Raw genomic sequence first — 17,583 nt, forward strand, 5'->3', positions numbered from 1 at the left:
ACCTAGAAAGAGAAGCTGGAGAGTGGCCTGTGTTGCTAGGGAGGAGAAGGTTGCTGGATCTGTGAGCCTACTGGGATGCTGCCAACACAGGAGTAGTGGTGGGCCAGAGTGAGCGGTGCTGGGCTGCTGAGGCAGCAGGATGCAGAAAGAAGAATCTTATAGGCTTCAAAAGAGCAGTGCCAGCGAAAGCCCTACACATCTTTAAGAGGGCATTCCAGGACTTAGTACATATGAAATGCAGTAAAACCCCTGAATTCATGTTTTCACTGCAGTGTTCCTTTAGTACATTCCGCCCTTTGTAACTTTGTACACTCTGTGTAACACATGCACCTTACGAGTTGCATACAATCTCACAGGCCCTATGTGGTTATGGCTAAAGCACACCCAATACTTCTCATTAACGTAAATGTACTAGTTACATGCATAGGAAGCAAGCAAAATATACAAACTTTTTTCAAATGAATTTGAACTGAACTGATGGAATCACGCTACACTGTAATATGATCCCAGTTCTATTATGACATAGTGCCTAATGCAGCATGGATCGCTAATCAGTGAATACGCAGAAAGAAAAAAAAAAACGTCCCTTTCCAGTCACATATCCATACTCCGTTCCCAAAACATCAAAGAGACTTTGCTGTCTCTGCAAATCTCATTAGGTCTGAGGCTTCCACTAATCTGTGACTGAGGCAGGGTTAGTGTTCAGCTCTGATGTCACAGACCCTCCTAAAAAATGCCCAGGCACATCTGCGTTTTTCCAGACACACCCAGAAATAAACAAGTTTCCACCCCCCAAATGCCGGCTTCCTGTCAGACAAGCTCTGGCCACATTGCATTTAAGATCCATACACATTTTCAGTCGCTATATTCCCTTGTGCATGTGCAATGCATATGGTACGCATACGCAGTCATTCGATATTCGCTTGATGTCTGATTTTTCCAAATAACGATCCATGCTAAAATAGGCCCATCAATCCCAATAACATTTTATTTTCCCCATAGACAAGCTCACCTCCACTCCCGGCTCAGAAGGCTGATCTGATCTGCCACAACACTCTCCTGCATCTGGTACTCAGATGTGACGTAAGCACTGACGTCCATGGAGCCCCCTTTGAGGCAGGCAATCTCCATAACAGAATGGGCAAAGACCAATGTGAAGCGAAGGCTGCGCAGAGTGTCCGTGTGCTCTTGCTGCAAAGGATTAATAATCCACATTTATTGCCAGGGAATGAGAAACACACCTAACGTATATACATTGAGCCCATTTTGACTGAAATTGTGGTTAGTCTTTTTTTTGTAAATACAGTAAAATGCACAATTGTCTTGTTGGATCCTGGATTAGCAGCTCTGACATTTCAGAGGAAACCAATACAATGACAGAGTAGCAAATAAAAATAAATAGAAAAATGACCATGTGTAGGATGACTGTATCCTATGCAGCTGTGTAATATAGATGTGTGTTCAGGGTGACTGTACCCTATGCAGCTGTGTAACATAGATGTGCCGTGCAGGGAGACTCTGTCATAAGCAGCTGTGTAATATAGAAGTGCTGTGCAGGGTGACTGTGTCCTATGCAGCTGTGTAATATAGACGTGCTGTGCAGGGTGACTGTACCCTATGCAGCTGTGTAATATAGACGTGCAGTGCAGGGAGACTCTGTCATATGCAGCTGTGTAATATAGAGGTGCTGTGCAGTGTGACTGTGTCCTATGCAGCTGTGTAATATAGATGTGTGTTCAGGGTGACTGTATCCGATGCAACTGTGTAATATACAGTAGAAGTGCTGTGTAGTGTGACTGTGTCCTATGCAGTTGTGTAATATAGAAGTGCTGTGCAGGGTGACTGTGTCCTATGCAACTGTGTAATCTAGAAGTGCTGTTCAGGGTGATTGTGTGCTAAGTGGCTGTGTAATATAGAAGTGCTGTGTAGTGTAACTGCATCCTATGCAGCTGTGTAATCTAGAAGTGCTGTTCAGGGTGACTGTGTCCTAAGTGGCTGTGTAATCTAAAAGTGCTGTGCAGGGTGACTGTGTCCTAAGTGGCTGTGTAATCTAGAAGTGCTGTGCAAGGTGACTGTGTCCTAAGTGGCTGCGTAATATAGAAGTGCTGTGCAGGGTGATTGTGTGCTAAGTGGCTGTGTAATCTAGAAGTGCTGTGCAGGGTGATTGTGTGCTAAGTGGCTGTGTAATATAGAAGTGCTGTTCAGGGTGATTGTGTGCTAAGTGGCTGTGTAATCTAGAAGTGCTGTGCAGGGTGACTGTGTCCTAAGTGGCTGTGTAATCTAGAAGTGCTGTTCAAGGTGACTGTGTCCTAAGTGGCTGTGTAATATAGAAGGGCTGCGCAGGGTGACTGTGTCCTAAGTGGCTGCGTAATATAGAAGTGCTGTGCAGGGTGGCTGTTTCATGCAGGCAATGTAACTCAATGGTATAATTTATGATGTAATTTTCAGTATCTGTCTCAGTTCTTTATAAATAAACAGCTAAATAATACTACTTCTCTTGTTCTTCAGGGTTGGGACTATGAAGCAGATTTACTAAGCCTTGGAGACTGATAAAATGGGGAGAGATAAACTACCAACCAATTAGCTCCAGTCAATTTTCAAACACAGCCTGTAACATGCTGACTTGTTGGTGCTCATCACTCTCCATGTCTTAGTACATCTTCCCCTTAATTTGTAATTGCTATGGTGTGGCAAGGCCACATGACCCATATATTTAATGCACGGAGAGGAATTTTTCCTACAGAAACCATTTGCTCGTACTTTTACTGCTCAGATCACACATATAGAGAGAGAGCGAGCACGCTAGAGCGGCTGTATTCTGACAGAGGAGAGGAAATGCATGCAGCAGTTTTCACCACTCAGCACCTGACCAAACATGACCTAATTAGCTACTTGCTCATAATGTGCTCTTGCCGAGTGAGCACTCTGGGCACAGCTCTATGGGCTGATGTTTCCCATGAATCTGGCTGCACATGGAAAGTTTTTCCTGTGACTTGTTATTGAACTCCTGGTGGTTTGGATCGGTGTATAAAATGATGTGTTTAGTCTGGAAGGGCGTGCACAGGAAATAGGAGTTCTCTGATGAGGTCTATTAATAGGAAGGACAGGAAAACTATAATGTGTCATTATTTGATGTCACATAAAAGTCATTTACCACTTCAAATGTTTCCCTGTATTAACTGTTGGGTACAGGTTACGGTCATTGTAGCATGTAAATGGTATTTTGACTCTACCTCATTATTCCCTCATATAATATAATATTCAAAAATGTCCTTACCTCCATGAGAGTCTCTTCAGGAAGCTCAGGCACTTCAAACATCACAACTCCTTCAGTATTTGCTGTCCCGGTTTCAGGAAATGCGTATCTGAGGCTAGATGGCGCTTCAAATGTCTCGCCGCCAGTGCCAACCACAAGATGTCTGCCAGTGTATGAACCAGCTGAACTTTGGGAGCTAGATGACCCCACTGTGAGGAGGGCAGGGGAAATAACAGAAAGTCTTATAAGTTGTACTAGGTAAGAGGGCCTGATATAGAAAAAACAAAAAAGAAATAGAATACCAGAGAGAAGAAAGTATATAGAAACATAGGGTGAAATTTAATAGGATGAGAGATTCAGAAAGTGAGAGATTTGGTAAGAAATCTCCAGTTTTTTTAAAGCAGCTATCATTTACATTTCAAAACCAGTTTGATTTTGCATTGTAAATGATTGCCGCTTTAAAAAAACTGAAGATTTCTTACCAAATCTCTCACTTTCTGAATCTCTCATCCTATTAAATTTCACCCCTAATGTTAGACATAGAACATAATACAATAATCTACACAGATTTTTACCAGAGAACAGCCGCGTTCGTGTTGTCTGGGGAGGGGTGGTGCCATCAGGTGGAGACCCCACAGTGAAGATAACCGGCGCTGGGCTGACCGAGCCTTGTGCACCACAGTGCAGGTTTCCTCCAAAACTAATTAAGGGAGCTAGAAGAACAGGGAATAATTTACCTATGTTTTCAGTTACATTAATGCAAACTGTAAGACTGGAGATTAGTAATCACTTTATAAATTTCAATTATAGCTGGAAAGTTTAATTTTTAATAGAAAACACCTCACAGAATGCAAATGTAATTTTACTTTTAAATGAATTTAGCTTATATCTTAAACCATTCATGCGAGTGAGGGAAGGTGGAACCGTCTTTATAATGTGCAACTTTCCTGTAGATTTTATGATGTTGCTTGTTGTCTGCCTACAGATGTAACTGCAAGATTCAAAAGGTGTCCCCATTAAAAGTATAGAAAGATGCTCAATCTAACACCTCTAATTTAGCAAAAGGCAGAGAAATAAGCTAAGTGCCACCAGCAGAACATTGAATGCTTTCTAATCATAGTAACATAGTTTGTGAGGTTGAAAAAAGTTCAACCTATAAGTGATGTCCTGCACAGTGCCGGTGCAAGGCGCCGAAGCGCCCCAGGCGGGGAGGCGCCCCGGCGCTCACCCGCTCTACGGGTGGGGAGGAATACGGCCGCCGTGCTGCTCCTGGGGGGGGGGGTGATGCGTGATGCCGCCGGCGGCGTGCTGATCTGGGGGGGGGAGAGGGATACGGCCCCCGTGCTACTCACCCTTCAGGAGGACCTCGGGTGACGGTCTAGCTCAGCGGGCGGGAGGGAGAGCTGGAGGTCTGGCTTAGCGGGCAGGAGGGAGGGCTCGCTGCGCTGTGTGCAGTTCAGTCCCGGTGCATGTTAACTGACATTTTCCTCCACCCGCACCGTGTACCGCCGCTCAGCGCTGAGCAGTTGGCTCACCCTCAGACGCTGCCCGGCTGAGCGGCTGTACGCGGTGCGGGTGGAGGAAAAGGTCAGTTAACATGCATCGGGACTGAACTGCACACAGCGCAGCGAGCTCTCCCTCCAGCTCTCCCTCCTGCCCTGCTCCCAACTACCGCCCCCCAGTGGCCGGCGCCCTAGGCAAATGCCTAACACTGCCTAGTGGTGGCACCGGCCCTGGTCCTGCAGTGTAAATGACCCTGATGAGGTGAGCGCGTGTCCTGGGTACAGTCCTTCTGGTATACAGATAGGCTGCTAGTTCGCTGTATTGACCCTTTATGTATTTGTATATATTAATCATATTCCCTCTTCTCTAATGTAAACATACCTACCCTGGCTAGCCTTCCCTCGTAACCCAATGACTCTAAACCCTTAGTCAATTTTTTGCTCTTCTCTGAACTTCTTCATGTTCCAATATGTCCTTTTAACGGAGTGGTGACCAGAACTATACACTGTATTCGAGATGAGGCTGTACCAATGATATATACAGTGGCAAAATGACACTGGGCCAGATGCACTAAGCTTCACAAAGTGATAAAGTGGAGAGTGATAAAGAACCAACCAATCAGCTCCTGCCTGACATTTTTTTTCAAACCCAGTCTGTGACATAGCATGTAGGAGCTGATTGGCTGGCTGTTTATCACTCTCCATGTTATCACTTTTTGAAACTTAGTGCATCTGGCCCACTGTCTTCCCTCACCTCTATGCCCCTCTTTATGCATGCTACTACTTAATTTGCTCCTTGACACTGGGCAGTGCCACTAAGTCTACAATCAAGCAGAACCCCCAAATACTTCTCCATTGACGAATCCCCTAATTTAATTTATAGATCACTCACTTGTATCTGCTCCCAAAACTCATACCATTACTCTCGTTAGTCAGTGCCGGATGAGTGACTGACAGTCGAGTTTCTGACGGTTGTTTCTCCGACATCGGAGCCGCGACTGTCAGAATCCCGACTTACACAGGCTATTTTCCCTTGTGGTGGTCCACGACCCCCATAGAGGGAGAATAGAATAGGTGTCGAGAGCAAACGCAACCGAGCCCGCAACATGGTGAGAAGTGAATGGGGCAAAAAGTCATGACATAAACAACATGGTTATGTAGCATGTGATGTCAGCTCACCTGCTATCTCCATGGGTTTTTCCACATTGAGACTATCTGTGCTGCCAATATCAGTAGCCTGTGTTCCAAATGCTGCTTTAAGCAGGAGATCGGTGAGTCGTCCAGTGCTGAGAGACCTGCAGAAAACCAGACAAGAAATCTCCAAATGATAATGCTCAACAAAATATCCTATATAATTAAAGGCTATTGCCGCTCCTCATCTCTATCGGGGGGGGGGGGGGGGGGGGGATTCAAGTGTTTTGCGCAGCGTTGGCCACCAGATGTCTCAGGACAGCCGCTCTGTGTGAGAAACTATAGTGTTGCTCTGAGGTCTGACTGTTTCCACTTATGTGGGTGAGCGGTGAATGTGAGACGCTAGCAATGGGCATCTCTGTGCACAAGACGGTATCTGAGAAATTAGCATATTTACGCATGTGCACCGTGTACAAAACCACTGATTCTAGCTACGTGCACCCCTGAATCAGTAACACTCTATTTACTGTGGATCAGCAGTAGCTGTAATAGACCCACAATGTGCTACTTACTCCAGTCACTGGGCCTCATTCAAAGATGTACATAAACCTGATGTTATTATATCTGTGCATGTGCTAAAGCCGCGCTGAACATGTGCAGTTCTGGCTCCGTAATGTCGCTCACAGAGCCCCAAAAGCTGCAACATGACTTATATGCTGTATTTGGAGGCGGAACCAAACAGCTGTCAAGAAAGTGGGGGTGTATCTGCCCAGTTTTCTAGGTATGCCGAGTCATTGTCCACAGCTTAACTGGTTCCAGCAGCGTGATTTCCTGGACATCCCGATTAACCTCAGGGTTACTTCAATGACCCATGTTCATCTAAGTAACTGCAACTTTGATTTAATATATACCTGTAGTCAAAATCTAATGCTCTTGCTTGCCGTGCAATTTGATCCTGATCGAAATGGGACCGAATCGCAAGGCAATTGCACCGTGTGCACACACCTTAAGACACTCTTGTGACAAGTATATATTGCATAAGTATTACCTGCCAAAAGGACCCTTCATTTCCTCCATAGGACGCAGACCCAATCCAGCTTGCTGGCACTGGTACTGACCCACATTCTTCAGGTCTGGAAGGGTCTTGTTTCGCGTGGGGGGAACCATTATTCCCTGGTGAGCGAATAGAGTCAGCAGGTTCTGGGAGCTGGTCCCCCTGGGGAATTCAAACGGTGAAATACTCTGCAGAGGCAAGAAAGCGTAAGACATCATTAGGAAGAAGCCTGTGGATTTTCATTCCTACACTTGTGAAGTAACTGCATATTTGTCAATTCAAATAACAGCTAAATATTATTACAAGACAGCATTAGAAGTACAGACATATGAGCCTGGAGAAGCTCCAACAAGGTCAAGAGCAACCGAGCAGAATAGAACGCTTGCATCCTCAGCTGCCACAAGCCATTTTAATGACATTGATGCTTCAGTAGCTGGTTTCTTACTCAAGGGCTCGGACTAAATTATCTTTTCTCCTGTCAAGAAGGGCATGTGGGAAACCAAACAGAGCACACTATCCCTAGTCATACTAAAACAACTGCTTTAAAGCAGAATCAAACACATTTTGCTCAGAAAAGATGGTAAAGAACGTTTAATGTTAGCCACTGATGTTTTTATTGAGGTTCCTCACCTTTGTGGGCGAGCCCAGGATAGTAGGGAGGGGACTTCTCTGCATGAACTCTGACAACTTGGGGGAGGACCTGAGAGGCCGACTGGACTGTAGGCCGTGAATCTGCTGGGGAGGACTAGGCTGTGCGTGGACATGCCTAGGCATCACAGGATCTGACAACTGTTTCTTTATTTTCTGCCGGCATGGTTGTAGGTCAGACAAGTTTGGGGCACTATGAAGACGGGATCCCATTCCACAGGAACTCTGTGTAGGCACGGGAATACCTAAGAAACACATAAAGCATAATGGTATCTGCTGTGGTATGAGGTATTCTATTTCATTTCTTGAAACTTAAAACATAATTCATGCATAAGCACAGGTGAGTATAACAGATAGTTGTATTGTTAGCATTACAGCACCGAGGCCTCATCCAGGTCCCTGGCCTAACTGTATGGAGTTGTACACTCTCCCAATGTTTGTTTGGCTTTCCTCCCTACCTCCAAACATGTACTAGTAGGTAAATTGCTTTACGCTGCAGAATATGTAAGAACAATAGAAATAGCTGGTAAAACATAATAATAATAATAATAATAATAATAATAATAAATGAAATAAGGCTCATTTAATATATTTGCACTAGCCAGCCAAAATGGAATCCGGTCAATTTGCCGACAGTAAATTAGGTTGACAGCCAATAGGTCAACCAAAGCAAGGCGAGTGAATCAAGCCGACGTGGTACATATATACAAAGTCCATGTCGGCAGATTTGTACACAGACACCAAAAAACTAATAAATCACATGCTGACCTTTTCCTGTGCCGACCAGCCTGTCAACCTTTTTTACATGTCGACCTATTCAACCTATTGATTGTCAAATTAATTGCTGTCGATTTAATGATCCACACCTGCCAAAATCCCATTGCTGAATGTTTAGCTGTGGCCCAGTGCCCAGGCCCCTGTGCCAGCACAAGTTATGGGGAATTATTTAATGTATGAATAGATGAACACATGACAACACTCACAAAGGTAATCACATACCAAGTTGCTGTTCAATTATATCTCAGTAAATGACATACTTTTATTTTGATGTTAAACAGCAACCTGTGATTTTTTTTTAGTGAGAGATTGTGGTGCAAGTAATTCCAGGTACCTGTGAGGAAGCTTGTTGCGATACTCCCCTTCAACATGTTGTACCAGGGCATTGTTGGCAAGTGGCCAGTGGGAGGGGCCAGGGACATCAGCTTACTAAAGGTCAGCAAAAACCCCTATACAGTACATACTGCTAACCTGACATCCGTCACAGAGGCATAATGACACATTACTCCTGTTATAGGCAGACTAGATTTCAATCATATCACCTATGATTTGGACCCTACTAAAAGGCAGATAATCTTACGTAAATCTCTCAAGAGCTGTTCCTACCTAGTACTGGATAAACACTTGCGTGTGTGTTGACAACTAATGTGCCTGTGCATGCGTGACTGAAGGGCTGAGTCACTAAGTGACTCAGAATGATTAGTATTAACTACCATTTACCACACACAATAAAACCATTACCTAGCGCTTGCAACAGGTATATTTTGCTGTTATGTTGTGAAAAAAAATGCTGTTAAAAAAAATGCCAAAAGAGGGCCTATAGCTGTCTACAGTATGTTTATAATACGCTAGAACTAAGTGGGAAAAAAATGACATATGGGACAGATGTATTAAGCCGGGTAAAGTGATAAAATGGAGATAAAGTGGAAGGTGACAATGCACAAGCCAATCAACTTCTAACTGTCATTTACCAAACACAGCTGATTGGCTGGTGTATTATCTCCTTCCACTTTATCACCATTTTATTATCACTCTATCACTTTAACAGGCTTAATACATCTGCCCCACTGTAACTTGAAATGTGCTTGCATTTACATCATAGTTCATGCTATATACACACCATATACAGGGCTCCTGTTTCTAGGCTCTGCTCCTCCAGGGCTTCTGCTCATGTGCTGCACAGGTTGCTCAGGTATAGTTCCCACTGCGACATAAATATAACCAAATGTATTTGATAAATTAATACAATATTCCTAAAAGGCAAAGTCTTTATTGCTTTAAACAGGAACCTTCTCAAAGGCAGCCAATCAAAGAAGTGGTTTACCTTGTGGAGAGGGGAAGTATGGTTTAGCCCCCCCAAAAGAGGGTCTCCTGGTAGTGGGCACAGAGACATTCTCCATAGGAAAAGGAGGAGATGTTCCTGTTCTCATGAAATTGACAGGACTAGTACTGCTGGACTTCCGCACCATCCCGGTTCTAAAAGAAACACATTGAAAGTTATGTAATCCTGAGCAATATGCAATAATGCAGCAGAAATCTAATATGACAGTTTTATGTCATTTTCAGTAATAGTGTAACCATAAGTATGTCATCCATCCTCACCTGTGTGGCATGTACTGATTGGGAGACTGCAGGTTCTGCTCTATCCTCCGATAATTGTGAATTTGGGTTGGGACAGGAATGGGCCCAGACTGACCACATCTACTGCCTGTTGTCTGAGATATTCTGCAACAGAGAATCCAGTACACTATAAGCTGTGACATCAGCAACCCCCAAAATAATACATGGCAGAAATGTACAATACTGACCCATTAAACAATCTCTTGGCACAGTGGTGAAAAACGCTGATCTAAACCATTAAAGTTTCCTTAGGCAAAGGACATACTGTATTTAACAATTATTGTTCATAGAAATGTTAGATACTATCTAAGCTCAACATTTATCCTGCAGCATACAGATTTAGTTACACTCATTGTTGCTGTCCCACGTGCCAATTACGTGGCAGGTGGCGTGATACCATTGCCACGTGCATGCTTCTGTTCCCACCGGGGTGCTGCAACGACCAGTGGCGCCGCTGATGGCTGCCTAGGCGCCGCGCAGCTCGGCGGGCATGTTCCCCCAGAATGCAATGTCCCAATGTAACGTATGTAATGTCATCCCCCCCCCCTCATCCCTGCTTGATGCTGCACTGAAATCCACAAAAAAATCATAGTGTGCGCAAGCACACATGGCCAATAAAGTTGATTCTATTCTAATTCGCCCCTGTGGCTAAAAGAAACACGAGCAGCGATGTCGAGTATGGCGATTCCGCACAGCAGGTGCAATTTTGGTGCGATAAGCATGCACAAGCGGACGGATCGCAACAACGTTGAGCCTATATCTGTAGTTGGAGGCTGTGATTCTTCTTACCGGGATGGGCTAGGAGAGCAGCTATATGGAAGCGTAGGAGAAGGTGTCCGAGCACGACTCTCCAGGCCAGTTGATGTCAACAGGGAACTGGAAAAAAAAGACAAAAGTCCTTTATTAAACATAGCATTAGCTTATTAGCTTTTGTATACATTTGTTTAATCTACAATGAAGAGAGAACATATTATCTTAATTCAAAGAATTATTAACTTACCTGCTATACATTAATGTGTCCTGGATGGGTTTACTTGCTGCACCTTCTACATGATCACCTACAATAGCAAAAGGAGATGGTTAGTGAAAGCTAATAAAAATGTGAATGCATCTTATATAGCCTTTGCTTAAATATACCTAGTACAAGGGACTATAAATGCCAGGCAAATGTGTACAAACATGTGATAATAAAAGTACAGGTCGAGTATCCCGTATCCGAATATCCGTTATCCGAATTATTCCGAAATACGGACATTCCAGAAAGTGAAAAAAAAATTTTTTTTTGCTAAAAACTCACTGGGGACATCTGTAACAGCATCACTGGGGACATGATATGCAACTGGCACTATATATGTGCAAGACAATGATTGCTTGGCATTCAAATTCAGTGCTGAGAACGTACACACATTTTGTTTCACGTTTTGAAACCTTGTTTTTTGAACAATTAAAATATGTTTGTGTGTATTTTATGTGGTAATAAAATATATTTGTGTGTATATTATGTGTTTATACAGCATAAATGCAAGATACTTCAAAATACATCATTGAAATATTAAAATATTCCGAAATACGGAATAATCCGTTATCCAAAATTCTCCTGGTCCCGAGCATTTTGGATACGGGATACTCAACCTGTATACCATCCTTCAAATCCGTGTTGGCCCCAATGAACAATCATTTAGTGCTCAAGGAGTCTTCACATTTGATCAAATCTCATGTGACTTAACATAATTAAGTATCCCAATATTTATTTAATACAAAATGAACCTAACCCTCCCCCTAAGTGCCTAACTGTCCTCTTCCTGCATCCTATCCCTAAGAATAACCCCTTAGTGCCTAACCTTAACTCTCCCTCCCTGCAGCCAAAGCCTAACCTTACCACAGCATAGTGAGTGAATGATGGGAGCCCAGCGCCGGTCTTTACGTTCTGACCAATGTCGGAATTGTGGCAACGGCATTTCACCTGCCAGCATACCGACCATTGGTATGCTAATCGGATGCCCTTCTCTACAATGCATGGTGTGCATGGAAATAAATGTGCATAATTGCCTGTAGGCCTTAGTTGTATGGGAGTCTGTTGTGAACCCAAACATTGTATATGTTTTTATTTAAATAAATCATCATCATTGTACACTTTAACTAGCCTATACTTTGAACAAGTCTGAAGATAGGCATATCTAGGTCTCCGTCTACTTCAGGTAATTTAGTCTAAGGGGCAGTGGAATAGAAATAGCCTACAGGTGTGTCTGCAACGCAGCGGCAGTTTGAGTGGCACTCATTGGCAAAGTCATAAACATAAGTTGACCTGATTTTGTATTGAGATTGGATAAGTCCCTGTGCACCATTCAAATATTATTTAAATAAGAAATTAGCAAACCATACATGAAATGTGCACCACCACCTACATTGTACTAAGGAGATTAAGGGGGGTATGCAATCTGAGTCGTGCTCCCGCAGCCATCTCCCGACGGGGAGATGGCTGCGGGGCCCTATTCAATGCTGTCTTCCCCGACAGCATTGAACAGGGTTTCTCCGCAAAACGAGTCCGACATCACAAGCTGTCGGGCTCGTTCTGCCGAGAAAAGCCGGAAATAGGCGAGCTCCCAGCCGGAGCTCGTCTATTTCCGTCCTCAACTCGCGGCCACACCCCCTTCTCGCCGCTCGGCGGCCGGGACATTGAATCCCGACCGCCGAGCTCACGTCAAGCAAAGCGAGCACGGGACGGGGCATGGCTGTCGAGCTTGCTCGACAGACGTACCCCTGACATTGAATACCCCCCTAAGTTTCTAGGAGAACAATCATGGACAAATAAAATACATAAATAATGGGTGCAGGATATACTTTTATAAATAGAACAAATTTTATAGACTGTGCTGTATTTACATTGTAACTTTAATATTTTCCTAACATTATTTGATTTTGAGCCTTAAACATCCAGAAACACTTGGAATCCTTCCACACCACCCTACCAGCTTGTGGGCAAACTGTAATTCCTAGAACATCACACCTGCCAAGAAATCTCCTGGGATTTACACACCGTGAAAAAAATATCTGATTCTTTTCTTTTAATTGCCTGGGAAACAGAGCAGTTTAATTATATTGTTCAGACTGAGCAGCCATAATTAGCCAGCAGGACACAAAGATGCAGATCACTGGGACAGACAGTATAACAAAAGCATGGCACTTGTTGTACGAGCTGCCATGTTGCTTTCTTTTTACCCCATTCCAGCTACTGACATAGATTACATTTACAATGCGCCTTGATGGAAAGGCAATGCAAGAGTAAGACAGCTGGTTCTTAAAGGTTCTGTTTAAACAAAGCCATTTTTGTAAAGTGCCTCTGCTTGGAATTGTGGTGTGTTCTGCCTCAGATATTGCCGAGGGCACATCTCATCAAGCAGGAATAAAACACATCAATCAGTAAATTATTGAATGAATCCGTGAACTGAACCACTGAATGGAGAGATAGAGGGACTTCAACATTCATCAATTATTCACATAATAGCTGGGCAATTAGAAAAGACAAAACTGGTTCACACAACCTCACTAGGTCTTCAATCAACTGTGTGGCTCTGTACATACATGTTCTCAGTTCTGGGCTCCATTATATTTGATGTCTATTTCAGTCTAGGGGCCAGATGTACTAAGCTTGAAAAGTGATAACATGGAAAATGATAAAGTACCAGCCAATCAGCTCCTAACTTCCATGCCACAGGATAGTTTAGGAGCTGATTGGCTGGTGGTTTATCACTCTCCCTGGAGAAACATCCCACTTGATATGGAACACGATAAAGGCCCTTTTAAATTCCTCCTGGGAACACACCAGCCTGTTATGCCACAGATCCTGGGACCGATTGAAGGCTCTCACTGCCTGGACAGACAGGTAAATCTGTCTGCATACCTTTGCCGCACATGGCGCTAAGACCACCACTACCACAGCTAAGAACGAGCCATCTGTAACACCGCCCATCCTATGCCAGGTGAGCCAGGACCTCACTGCAGGACGGAAGTTTGTTGCGGCAGTGAATTCACGGCGCTGACATTGCTCACAGCAGCGAGAATGCTTGCCATCTGTCTCCAAACACAGTTAGACGGACACAGCCACCTGTCCCTTGCGGGCCCCAACACTGTGCAGGCTGCATCTACCAGCATTAATACTGCCCACATGAGTGTGAGAACTGGCTGTCATCTGCAAACAAGCCATCTACCCCCTACACCACAGACACGGTTATACCTGTGAGCGGGAAATATAACATAAGTTTATGGCTCCAATTACTCTGTTCCCTACTCACAAAAAACTAGACGTTACATCAAATTTTGGGAAACTGCAGCCCCAAAAGTAGCGGGGCATGGCCAAATGTATATAACAAGCTGGAATACTGTGTCCGTATAAACATCTGTGGATATATATATAATAATTATTTTAAAAAAGCCCAAAGACTTTTATTTTCTTTTAAATAGACAGATTATTTTCTAAAAAAAATCTTATTATTATTATTCTTTTCTTGCTTTTTTATATACATTTTTTATATTTGTTCACACATCCTAAATGACTTAGACTGCTTCTTTAGGAAAGTATAATGTATAGGTTTTAAAATGTACCTGGAATGTATCATATATAATTGTATTATTAAATCTTGCTACAAATGCTTTAATGTAATGGAATATATAATATTCTTTATACGGTCTATTGGTTCTGAAGTGTAGCGCTTCACATTTTTTCCAAATACTAGTTGCTACATACATACATACATGAGCTTTGTAAAAAAACAAACCTTGGGAACTTGGGAATTGTGCAGGCACCATAACAAAATCATCTGTGTCACATGATGAGTTTTTGCTGCTGCTTCCAGCGGATTCCTTTGATACTTGCAGAAAGCCTGGCGAATCAGGAATTGGGGAGACCAGTGTCTTTTCCTGAAGTTGCTGCATTTCTCCCATGGACTGCTGGGGTTTTGGAAAATAGGTTATTAGAATCCACAAAATCAGGATGTTATTATCATACAAAGTGCAGAAATAGAAAAGCTGTTAATAATAAATAGGAATGTGCAGATCCGGATTTACCCGGATCTCATCCAAAACATGTAACATCCGGATAGCCAATAAAATGCCTTTTTGAGATCCGGGTTAATCCAGATCTGCACATCCCTAATACTAAATAAATTGAAAAAAAAAATGCAGCTTTCATCTGTCCATTTAGCTGCGTACACACTAGACGATCAGTTGTAATGGCATTTTGTGCATATTGTCTATTGTTCCTGACTATGTGCGCTCCCACGCATCATCAGTGACATATGCATTGTGATGGTGAGAACACTTCTCCACCCTGTATTAATTAAATGTGTCGCTAAACAATGCAAAGATACTTAAACTGCAAAGAGCGAGTTTATAAAAAACTCCTTTACAGTATTAAACAACAGAGAATAATATAACTATGACTAAGGTCATTCACACACATCAAAGTTCTCTATATACTGCGGGGTATGCAATCTTCTGCCGCTATTTCCGATAAGGGAAATAGTGGCGGGGCCCTATTCAATGCTGTCTTTACCGACAGCATTGAAGAGGGATCACTGCAGAACGAGCCGACTTTAGAAGCTGTCGGGCCTGTTCTGCCGATAACGGGCGTGGATTTCGCGATCCCAGCCACAGATCTACAATCCATGGCCATATACACGGCCACGCCCCCTTCTCGCCGATTGGCAGGCGGGACATTGAATCCCGTCTGCCGATTTGCTGTCAGGCAAAATGCAAACGGGCCAGGATCACGGCTGTCGGGGGGGAACGACAGCCGTGATCCGAGATTGCATACCCCCCCCTGTGTGAGTATATCAATAGAGAGTAGGAGAGAAAGACAGAGAGAGAGAGAGAGAGAGAGAGAGAGAGAGAGAGAGAGAGAGAGAGAGAGAGAGAGAGAGAGAGAGAGAGAGAGAGAGAGAGAGAGAGAGAGAGAGAGAGAGTGATAGGAGTCTCTAAAAAAGAATGTATGTATTTACCGGTGGAGATGCCAAGTGTGATGTGGAGGAGCTGCTGCAAGAACTTCCAGAGCCTGAGCTGGGATATGAGGGCATTGGCACAGGTGCAGCTGGGGATAGATAAAGAAACAGGTCAGTAACCATACCAAGCAACCACCATAAATCAACTTCCTTCACTGTCAAGACGGAACATCTACATTTCCATCATAAGTCACAAATTGCAGATATAAGGCCTGATTCTGAGTTAGACGCAAGTGGAAATGTAAACAGATCTTATAGCTATCAGAATAATGCGCATGCAACAAAGTGAGAAACGGATAACTCTGCATGTGCCGGATCAGACAAGATGCAACCGGACATAGATCGCTAGTACAGTACAGATGGATTGGGCAGTCAGTTAGGCAAATGTTACATGGAATGGGCGTTTCTGGGTGGTAACTGGTTGGCGACAGGACTGTGAGACAGTCACGGGCACGTAATCTGCTTTGTGTGCACAATGGCAGAGTGTGGACAGAGATAGGACTGTCTCAGACCCAGATTTTGCAGTATGGAGTGGGTGCAAGGTCCTATACTAATGGTGACTGTGAGCTGGATAGGCTTCCACATGCAGACGCACAAATCATCCACATGTACGGCGGCTTATAGCATCAGCAGCCGTTGTTCCGTACTCAGAATCAGGTCCACAGACTGCAGATACACAATTATGTTTCATAGATAATATATTTATGAGACTCTGCCTGAATCAACCCCATTTACCGAAATGAGGTTTTCTTACACATAACAATACACATTTATTGAGTTTTTACATTTTGTAGAAGGAAACCGTACACGGACATATAAACTTTACTATTGAAAGTCAAATGATTACATTTAGAATAATACGTACATTTCTTCATAGAGGAGCCTGCATCCAAAAACTGATGGTGAAAGAATTCATCTATAAAGAAGGAAAGTAATAATTTAGGAGAGCATCCAGCATCTCTGTATTCTAAGTATTAATGACTCTTCTTCCAATCATCCATATGTTGCCTTATGAAGTGCAATGCAAAGCACCTTGTGTATGTACTGGTGCACCTACACTATGTGGTCTGCCCAGTCACTGGTATGGTGCACGCCTATATTACCGCTGTGTGAACACCTCTATAAATCACACAGAGACTGAATAATCTTAACACTGTAGAACATCTGGGTACTTGTTTAGTTTCACAATGGGCCGATATATCGGATGCTATATCGGCCAATATATCGGCCGATCCGATGCGATTTTTTACCTGTTCATAACCCCACTATCCACTATGCATGGAGTTGATTTTATATAGTGTGGCGAGCACAGTGAGCCACTGAGCCCGAAGCGTGGCAAACGTAGCGAGCCCCGCGAGGGGATGCGGATTACTGCGCTTGACACACTATATAAAATCAACTCCATGCGTCGTGGATAGTAGGGTTATGAACAGGTAAAAAATCGCATCGGATCGGCCGATATCGCATCTGATATATCAGCCGCCGTGAAATGAAACAAGTTACAACATCTGTAAAAATCTTTTTAAATGGGGGGCAGTATGTATAAAATGTGAGTCTCAGCTGAACTAAAACTGGAAAGGTTAGAAACCGCTTAGAAGC

At 43.5% G+C, this 17,583-nt stretch overlaps 1 protein-coding gene across 1 annotated transcript in view; it reads right to left on the reverse strand.

Moving 5' to 3' along the window:
* ULK1 (unc-51 like autophagy activating kinase 1) overlaps positions 1-17,583 on the reverse strand; it is a 90,908-nt gene that overhangs the window by 11,576 nt on the left and 61,749 nt on the right. Inside the window, exons 11-24 of the mRNA XM_083150146.1 lie at positions 16,850-16,900; positions 15,985-16,073; positions 14,764-14,935; positions 10,989-11,046; positions 10,778-10,864; positions 9,971-10,093; positions 9,693-9,844; positions 9,489-9,572; positions 7,574-7,836; positions 6,938-7,131; positions 5,938-6,053; positions 3,832-3,969; positions 3,278-3,465; positions 1,013-1,191 (exon numbers count right to left, since the gene is read on the reverse strand). Coding sequence (XP_083006272.1) covers positions 1,013-1,191; positions 3,278-3,465; positions 3,832-3,969; positions 5,938-6,053; positions 6,938-7,131; positions 7,574-7,836; positions 9,489-9,572; positions 9,693-9,844; positions 9,971-10,093; positions 10,778-10,864; positions 10,989-11,046; positions 14,764-14,935; positions 15,985-16,073; positions 16,850-16,900 — 1,894 coding nt within the window. The remainder of the gene's footprint in view (positions 1-1,012; positions 1,192-3,277; positions 3,466-3,831; positions 3,970-5,937; positions 6,054-6,937; positions 7,132-7,573; positions 7,837-9,488; positions 9,573-9,692; positions 9,845-9,970; positions 10,094-10,777; positions 10,865-10,988; positions 11,047-14,763; positions 14,936-15,984; positions 16,074-16,849; positions 16,901-17,583) is intronic.

This window comes from Crinia signifera, chromosome 1 (genome assembly GCF_055691185.1).
Source record: "Crinia signifera chromosome 1, ASM5569118v1, whole genome shotgun sequence".
NCBI classification, from domain to species: Eukaryota; Metazoa; Chordata; class Amphibia; order Anura; family Myobatrachidae; genus Crinia; species Crinia signifera.